We start from the raw sequence: 9,303 nt of genomic DNA on the forward strand, positions 1-9,303 counted from the left end.
AAGAAAACGGTATAAAAAGCATACAAGGATCTTACCCGCGACACGACGAACTCAATGGCGTAAAGAACCCGACGATCCGACAACCTTAGCCCTTGGGATTTGATAGCAACGCGAATAATAAAAGCAACGTAACTTGTTTTCTCTCTTTAGAGGTTTTTAGAAAAGATAAAAGTGATTAAGAAAGTGACGGAAAGCTTTAAATACCAATCACGCGTTACTAACAAAACCCGGCTAAAACAACCCGCAGAAGTAACTTACTCGATCGAGTAAGTAACTTACTCAATCGAGTAACCCTTACTCGATCGAGTCCCCAACTTACTCGATCGAATACCCTTCAGCAGAACACTGTTTCGTAAACCAACCATACTTACTCGACAGAGTAAGCCCCACTCGATAAAGGACCCAAAGACATAGAAAACCGTAGTATTACAATATTCACCACACTTACATTATTTTTCAATGTAGGACATATAACTTATACTAAGAAGTACACAAACCATTTTTAATATGTGCAAATTATATGAAATTTATACTCTAATGATAGCATTTTTTACCTCGAATCTAATTATATTATTTTCATAGTTTTTTAAATAAACATACCATAATATCACTAATATATAATCGTCTTTATAAATATTTAAGTGTTTATTCATGGGATCATTCCACCTTATGATAAGTACACCATTTTTTTTTGCACCTAATTGGACATCCAACCCGATTTGATAATGAAAAAATAATATACTACCTATTAATATTTTTTTTATCACAATTAAAATATGTGCAAATATATAAAATCTATACTCTAATGATATCATTTTTTTATCACGAATCTAATTATATATTTTTCATAAAAAAATTTTACGATACTTCTTTGCCAAATAAAATGTATAACTTTTTATATAAATAAAAATTATAAACATCACATGAATATAATATAGAAAATTATATCATATTGTGGAGATAATGATACAAACTCTTAAGAGTTCTCTAGGATAATACTTAAGAGACTCAAAAGATTTTTGGGTGATACCTGAGTTCCAATGATGCCTCATATTTATAATCATAGAATCACTCCATCTTATGCTAATCTTTCGGTGTAGGACAATTCTATTATTTATACGTAGTATGTTCAACACACCTACATTATTTTTCAATGTGGGACATATAACATATTAAGAAGTACAAAATTTTAATATGTGCAAATTATATGAAATCTATACTCTAATGATAGCATTTTTTACCACGAACCGAATTATGTAATTTTCATAATTTTTTTAGCGATATTTTTTTTCCAAATGAAATGTAAAAGTTTTTATATAAAAATTAGAAATATCGCTTGAATATAATGTAGGAAATATATATTATAGTAATTAAAAGATGAGTGCTGATTTTCGCAATACATATTTTAGTCATTGCAATACATAGTTGACGTTTTTACCCCTTTCATTTCTCCTCTCATTTTCCCTCTCTAATTTTTCTCTAATGTATTCTCTCTCATTTCAATCACCTATTCCCCCATACTGTCACATACCCTATTTTCGACGATTGTGGTCAACGTTGGGGGATGAGATTTGCTGGCTGACTAGGTCATTAGCGGTGGTGTCGAACTGGTGAGGTGGTCGAGGGAGGTACTACATTAATTTGGTGTTGTCTATTGCGTACTACATTAGTTTATTAAAAATCGTGCAGAATGTTTTACATACAATACATCGGGTATGGTGGCGTCATGGTATGGGGGTTGTAGTGTGTGTACTATGTACTATATCAGTTTAGTCTACTTTCTTCAATCTTATGCGATTTTTGTTCTTTAGTCTTTAGTTGGGTCTAGAGTCTGTTCTGGATTCCGTTTTGCTTCTTGTTTTCTCCCTGTTTTCTGTTTGCACTGCGATGGATTTTGAGTCTTTTCTTCTCAAACTTTGTGAGTTGTTTGTTCTGGACGATAACGATGTGGATGATGATGCCCTTATTCAGTGGATTATGAATATGGGTGAACCTTCACTTTACAGTATACAGATGATGAAAGATAGAGAAAACTCTCTATTCAAAGATGACAATCTATCTTTAGCTGCTAGCCTATATAAGCAAGCTTTTAATTGTTTATGCTTCCTTGGCCTTCCTTCCGCTCATAGCCACTCGACTTCCTCTTCCCTTGCCATATCCCTTGTGCTCAATTTAGAGGCTTGTGAGTTGAAACTCTCCCATTATAATCAAGCATCGTGTTTCTGTAACTGGTCTTAGATTTTGAGCCCTCCAATGTGAAAGCTTTATATCGTAGAGGCGTAGCCTTACAGAAATTGAATTTCTTTGTGGAGGCCCTTGACGACTTTGAACATGCCTTGAAGCTTGAACCGAATAATAAGGATGTTAGTCGTGAACTCTATTCCGTTGTTCACTGTCTTGCTCTGAAAACCAATGGAAAACGGGTCGCTTATCATTTTGACCCCTTGGGCACTGACAGGAAAGGTAAGAAACATCTTCTTAATGTGGATGCGGATACTAATTAGTTACGGAACCTTGATAAAGTGGTTGAAGCCTCTTGTAGTAGAGTGCGTTTATTGAATTCTGAGATGGATTTTGATAATGTCACAAGTCACATGAGCCTTGTCGTGACTATTGATTCCTACTCCAATGATGAAACTTACCCTCCCTTACCAAGTCAGTGCGACGGTAAGCCTTCCACTACCAAATCTTCCAATTACAGTTTCTCCAACAAAAAACAAGCCCACAAAAAATTGTACCTCTCTTCCGAAGACTACATGAATTTGATGTCTGAGAGTAATTTGCAATTTTACCATCCAACGTCTGGGGCGTATATGAGGGTTCACCCCCTCTCCTCGCAATCTTTTATCTTGACGGGGACTCCTTATGAAAAGTTTTCGTGGGAAGCAGAAGTTCCCTCCTTTTCTCCTTTGGCTGTGAAACCTTTGTCGACTACGGACTTTAGGCCTTCTGTAGATTTGGGAAATTCTGATGATGAGGCAGTTTTTCATGTTAATGTTAAGAGACAATGTTTGTCCCCAAATGAGAGTTCAAGAAACAACAATGCTTTGCCAAGTTAGACTCCTTTTGCTTTTTCAGCCTTGGAGACAGTTTCAGGCAGCAAAATGCATCCATTCTAGCCATTCTAGCCAGTCTGTAGATCATCCAGGTTGCCAGCCACCATTTGGGCCGGGATCAATCTCAGTTAAAGAGTAAGTCCTTGGTGGTACAACGATTTGTTTTTTGCAGGTTTACAAATAAAAGGACTCCGGAAATGGCCGTAGGATATAAAAGAAAAGAGGAATGTTCATTTCACTTTGAGAAACTCTACCATTCTCCGATTAAGAAACGTCGTCTTTGTGTTGCATGATCAGTTTGTACTTTTAATTGTGTTTGTTCTAAAATATCAGGTATCATGTAAATCGACTTTATTTTTCTTTATATAATAGTACACAGTTGTCTAAAAAAAACACGTATTTTTTTTAATGTAGTACTTTAGTAATTTTCTCACCAGCCATCTTCGGACGGCCTCCGACGACCACCTCTGACTTTATTCTAGCGGGTAGTGTTGCCTATGTTGCCGATGACATCCAAATACCCCAAACTATCCACACCAATTAACCCCTAATTAATTTTAACATAAACCCTAAATAATAAAAATACAAAATTATAACAAATAGACAATTTAATTAGTAATAATGAATTAAAGACCTCCTCTATGGTCAAATAATAATTCATAATTGAAATTTGATGGAGATTGAAAAAGGTTAATGAGTTAATGATAGAGAGAAGGTGAGAGAATTAGATTTGATGTTCATTAGTAAGGTTAGACAAATAGAAACTTTGGTGCAAAAAGTACTGTAATGAGTAAAAATCGTAGTGCGAAATAAGTTACGTTAAAAGATTCTCCACTTTATTTTTTACATCAAAAATATTATTTATGATTGCTTGGAAGCGGATAATTGATTATTGAGTGCGTTAACACTACTACAGATACAGGCTATAATAACGGGTAAAAACCGTCGTAAAAACAAAAAACGGACGTTGTGAAAGTGGCCGTTGTAAAAGGTATTTACAACGGTTAGGTTGTTTACTAAAACCGTTGTGGAAACTATTCACAACGGTTAAAAGCCGTTGTTGTTGCGAGTAAGTCGTTGTGGAAAGTTTGACAAACTTTTGGTGGGAAAGATATAACAACGGTTATACAGAACATAACCGTTGTTGTATCTTTCCCTCCAAAATTGTGAAGACTTTTAACAACGGTTATACGGAACATAACCGTTGTTGAAATTGTTAGTAACACCGGTTCTTCTTTTAAAACCTGTTGTTGAATATTATGCGCGGGTATTTGTGAATGGTATTTACAATGGTGCTTCTTTTAAAACCTGTTGTTGAATATTATGCGCGGGTATTTGTGAATGGTATTTACAACGGTTTTTGTTTAAGTAACCGTTTTTATTACATTTTCCTAATTTTTTTTAAAATTAAATTTGTTTCATGCCATTCAAAATCCTGCATATATCAGAAGCAGCATATATCAGCAGCTGGGTTCATCAGAACTCAATAGATACAATTCATCTTTTAGATTAATTCATACTAACAACAGTAGCATCATACTTACAATTTACAACAGCAGCATCATACTTACAATTTACAACAACAACAGCATCATAATTCATACTAACAACAATTTACAAAGATCTGATCTAAGCTCTAAGCTAAGTATCATGCATTTAGTCTTCATTGCAATGATCTAAGACGTATTTGCCCAACATGTCCCTTACCTCGTCTATTTGGTGCTTTTTGAACTCAGGTAGATGTTGCGCCTTGATTACATACTGCGAAAAAAACAAAGACATACAAGACATTATTGTAACAACATACATCATTCAACATTATAGCAACATCATGGTATAGCAGCAAGCAAGACAACATCAGCTCTAATTTAAAAAAAGTAATAAACACATTATGAAATTACTAACCTTTTCTGGAATAAAGATATATCTTCGCATGATAAACTCCAACATGAACCGACAAACGTAGTATCCACATTGTATGCTATCCGGCTGGCGAGGGACCTATTATTACATAAAAAACGAAGAGACGAGAAGGCCCACATCAGAATCTTGCACTTTAGGTATTGTATTTGCGCACGTATTATTATTAAAGACAGATTTTTGCACTTAAGGTATTGTATTTGAGCACGTACCCCTGTTATCGTAATAAAAGTAGGGCCATCATCAGAATCTTTCGTGGGTTAATCCTCGTTAGCTCTTTTCTTCTCAAAGCCCTTTTTTTATAAAAAAAAAAAAAAATAAATAAAAGAGGCAGAAACTCATATTTTTGGAGCAAAATGAGAGTTTTGCTATAAACAAAAATTGAAAGTTAATGTTATTAAAAATAAATTCGTATTATAAACTTACTTAATAATCAAGCCCTTAAAGGTCTCGCTTGGTTCTCTATGCAAAGAGTCCAACAAAAAAACTTTCTTCTTGCTCGGCATGATGGCTGCTCGCACCCAATGACTCCTACATACATCAAGAGACATCAACATTATTAACAAGTACATATATTAGTTATGAAAATGCAATTGTAGGGGGAAACGTAATGTTAATGATGTATTACCCGATTTCATTATAAGGGGCAAAAACCAGCTTTTTGGTTGTCGCCAATTGCCAAGCAATATAATCTACCCGATCTTCGAACGAAAACATCGGGATATGCATAGATAAAATATAGGGGCACAGGAATCCGTATTGATCACATGGAATATTGTTCTTGGGGATCACTCTCAATTTCAATATAATATCCTACATTATTACGGTATTAATTCCGGTATTTAAAACACTATCTAGTCAGAATATTAGAATATGAAATGATTTATTAAGAAACTTACTTCATCCAAACAAATAGGTGTTGGACATCAATCTCGTCAAGGCCAGCCCAAATAGCTAGCAGCTCCCATGACAGAATTGCTTCGCGCTCAACCCCTAAAATTGTTGGGGTTGGTGTCCTTAACAGTTAGTGCAAGGACTTATAAACCTCTAAAAGGATCAAAGGGCATACTTTGGTATTATTATCAGTTGATCCACGTTTATCAATAACGGTTGGCTTGCTAGATAAGTTTGACGTTATTGTCATACAGATGGCGGTGATCAACTGGTCCCTAAAAGTCACACCTATAGGATACGTTCGAGAGATGTGACGGTATGAAAATACTGTCATGTAGATGCCAAATATTGACTAACCAGTTAGTCCGAGTAATTTGACTAAGTAATTAGTCAAATATGTGATGTTGAGATATTATATTTAATACGGATTAAATATCATGGGCTAAGGCGAATTAACCAGTTAATTCGTAAAATTAAATATACGTGATTTATATTTAATTAAATATATATGAAAAATAATTATACAATACTGTTTTGTCGGACACGTATTAATATTTCAGCTAACCCGTATAATTAGTCGATGCCTTAATTTCCGATAACCGATAATGATTTATAATATAAACCGCGTCATATACATTTTAAGCGAGACGGGTCGGATCATCGGATCACTAGTCAAATGAGGAGAAAGTGGAAAGCCCACTCCCTCCTCTCTTGACCCGCGGACCGAGGCAACAAAAGGAGAGGCTCCCTCTCCTTTTGACCTAGCGATTTTCATTTACAGAAAAACTAGGGTTTTGGAGATAGCTTCTCTCTGAAACCTGAGATCTCTCATCTCGACAAAACTCACATCAGTTCTCCCTATATTGCAAGGCAATCGGAGAACACTGTTCTAGCACAAGGGCATATCTCGGACAAAGTCTTGGGTGCAACGATTAGGAGGGAATCTGCTTAGATTTCTGATCTTTACGCCGCAATTAAAAGGACCCGAGGTTGATTTCTATACACTTATCGTTTCTATTGTTTTATCGTTTTATGACTATAAATTGCATGTAAATTTTACGTTATAGTCCTGCAATTTAAGGGGTAGTATACGGATATTAACCCACAAGTGGTATCAGAGAGAGGCCACGTGAATTTTTCATGTGTTTTTCATAAAACGATCTTGAAACGATTTTGTTTTGGCTAAAAATTTGTCTCTGACCTATTTTTCACTCGGCAGAATTTTTTTTTAATTTGCTGCGTTTTTTTTATGGTTGCTTTGGGAACCGTGTCTTGTCTACACGGTTGCTCTCGATGTTTTTGTGCTTGAAAACCCGTGCCCAGTATACACGGCAGAATTTGTTTGAAACCGTGTCATGTATTACACGGTTTTATCATCTTTCTCGATTTGGTTTTTGCATATTGTTGTTTTATACGGAGATTATAACAATATGTCATGTTTTGTAAATAGTCAAATTTGTTTTGATGCAATTTTGATCGAATTTTAATTGATTTTATCTCGAAAATCAGTTTTCACGAGGGTTTGGGATTTTTCAGAAATTTTTGTACTTGATCGAATTAAGTTTCAATCGATCGAGTGTTTTTTTCTTGTTTTTGTTCGATCGAATCCTCGATGTACTCGATCGACCCGTGTCAAAAACCTTTTCTCGATCGAGTCCCCTGTTGTACTCGATCGACCCCTTTTCTAAACCCGCCGCTCGATCGAGTTGTCCTCGTACTCGATCGAGTAGTGTTGTCGATATAGGTACTCGATCGACCACCAGTTTAGTCGATCGAGCACCTCCGATTAGCATTCCTCTCGATCAACTTGCGATTCGATCGATCGAGCTCCCGTCCCTCGATCGAGCACTTATGTCCCTGGATCGAGGGATTTCGTCTTTAATGACTTTGAAAATTTGTTTCTTTTTGATTTAAATTTTCCTTTGGCTTTAATATGTACTTTATCCGGATATAGTACACTCGCTTAATAGTGAATCGGTTCACTCACATACCATATAGTTGTTTTAAAGTGTCTTTAAAATGACGGATTATAATAGATTAAAATTAAATGATAGAAGCGGTTTTATCACACGAATTTTAATCATTAAAAGGTGGTTTGGATAAATTTAACATAATTACAGAATTATGTCACGAATGAATTTGTTTTAGTTGATGCATTTTTATTTATCGTTTTGTTGAATGCCGTGAATGCCTTTTAATTACGTATTTAATTTTACAAGCGATTGTAACTTAGTGTGGCCTTAGTAGAACGTGTTACCGTAATGATGGAACACGGTCTTGGTTGTATTTTGAGATCTTGTATCTCCGTTTTGGATTTTTCACTTGTAATTACAGTTTTAATTAGAATGTAAATAGGTTTATATTTGTAATTTTAATTGTAATTTTTGAGAAGACCAAAGATGGAGACCGGATGCTCACTCCCACTACTTGGATCAAGATGGAACATCAAGACAAGCTTTTCGGGTCCAACGGTGGATTCCAAAGTTGTATTATGTTCTTTTAATAGGATAGGCCACACTAGGACATTTTTATTTACGTTTTTGCATTCCTTTATTTTTTTTCGCAACGATAATATGCATCATATTCCGCCGAAAAACCAAACCACCTAATTTATTGCATGAAAACTGACACATATAGAGGTCACGAGTTAGTTTTCATTGACATTCTCATGTCACACGTTTTAAGCCATCATCCAAATAAATTCATTCACGACAGACGCTAGTTATTCGTTCACTTAAAATGAATTATAATTTTGTTGATGGGATCTTCCTCGTATAAACCAAAATTGAGAACGGTCTTTATAGGTCAAACTCCAATGAGTCCCTTCTTCGTCGGTAGGCATACTATGACCCCTTCTACGTCGGGTAAGTTGGAACCGATTGACCTATTTTATCTCAACACTATGGTCACTCGTAAATGCGATCCTGTGATCATAGTGGACTATAGATAGGATTTACGGAAATCTATCGACCAAGAGTTCTTACGAAGAATTAGCTAAACAGTTGGCTTATCAATTTACTGAAATTGAGTCTTGGGATCACTTGTATCATTCTTGAGGGAGATCAATTATGCAAGTGCGAGAGTCTACATGTTTAAAATGAATTTTAAAATAGACTTAAATCACCTCGATGAGTTGCTTATTTCGTTTTGTTTTTCTTTCTTTTTCAGTGTAGATCACGTTTTAAACTGCTAAACATCAAATGGCTGGTTCAAGTGATAACCCAATGCCAAGTGCCACATTGGACCGTGAGTCCTGGCTTAGGATCTTCATGAATCAGATGAATCAGTCTACTCGACTGAAAAATGATGGATCCAACTTCGCGGATCGGGAGGCAAAGATTACGGAATCGCCGCCGGCTGGCGACGGAAAGCTCAAATATCTACTTGAGCCCATGCCGCCACACCCAGTTCCCACGGCTGGAGCTAACGAGAT

General features: G+C 35.7%; 1 protein-coding gene across 1 annotated transcript; it reads left to right on the top strand.

Moving 5' to 3' along the window:
* Positions 1–1,887: 1,887 nt before the first annotated feature.
* On the top strand, positions 1,888–2,504 carry LOC141613566 (uncharacterized). The gene is made up of 2 exons (XM_074432304.1): positions 1,888–2,182; positions 2,239–2,504. The coding sequence occupies exons 1-2, from the start codon at positions 1,888–1,890 to the stop codon at positions 2,502–2,504; spliced, it is 561 nt and encodes a 186-aa protein (XP_074288405.1).
* Positions 2,505–9,303: the final 6,799 nt, after the last annotated feature.

Source organism: Silene latifolia, chromosome 11 (assembly GCF_048544455.1).
Source record: "Silene latifolia isolate original U9 population chromosome 11, ASM4854445v1, whole genome shotgun sequence".
NCBI classification, from domain to species: Eukaryota; Viridiplantae; Streptophyta; class Magnoliopsida; order Caryophyllales; family Caryophyllaceae; genus Silene; species Silene latifolia.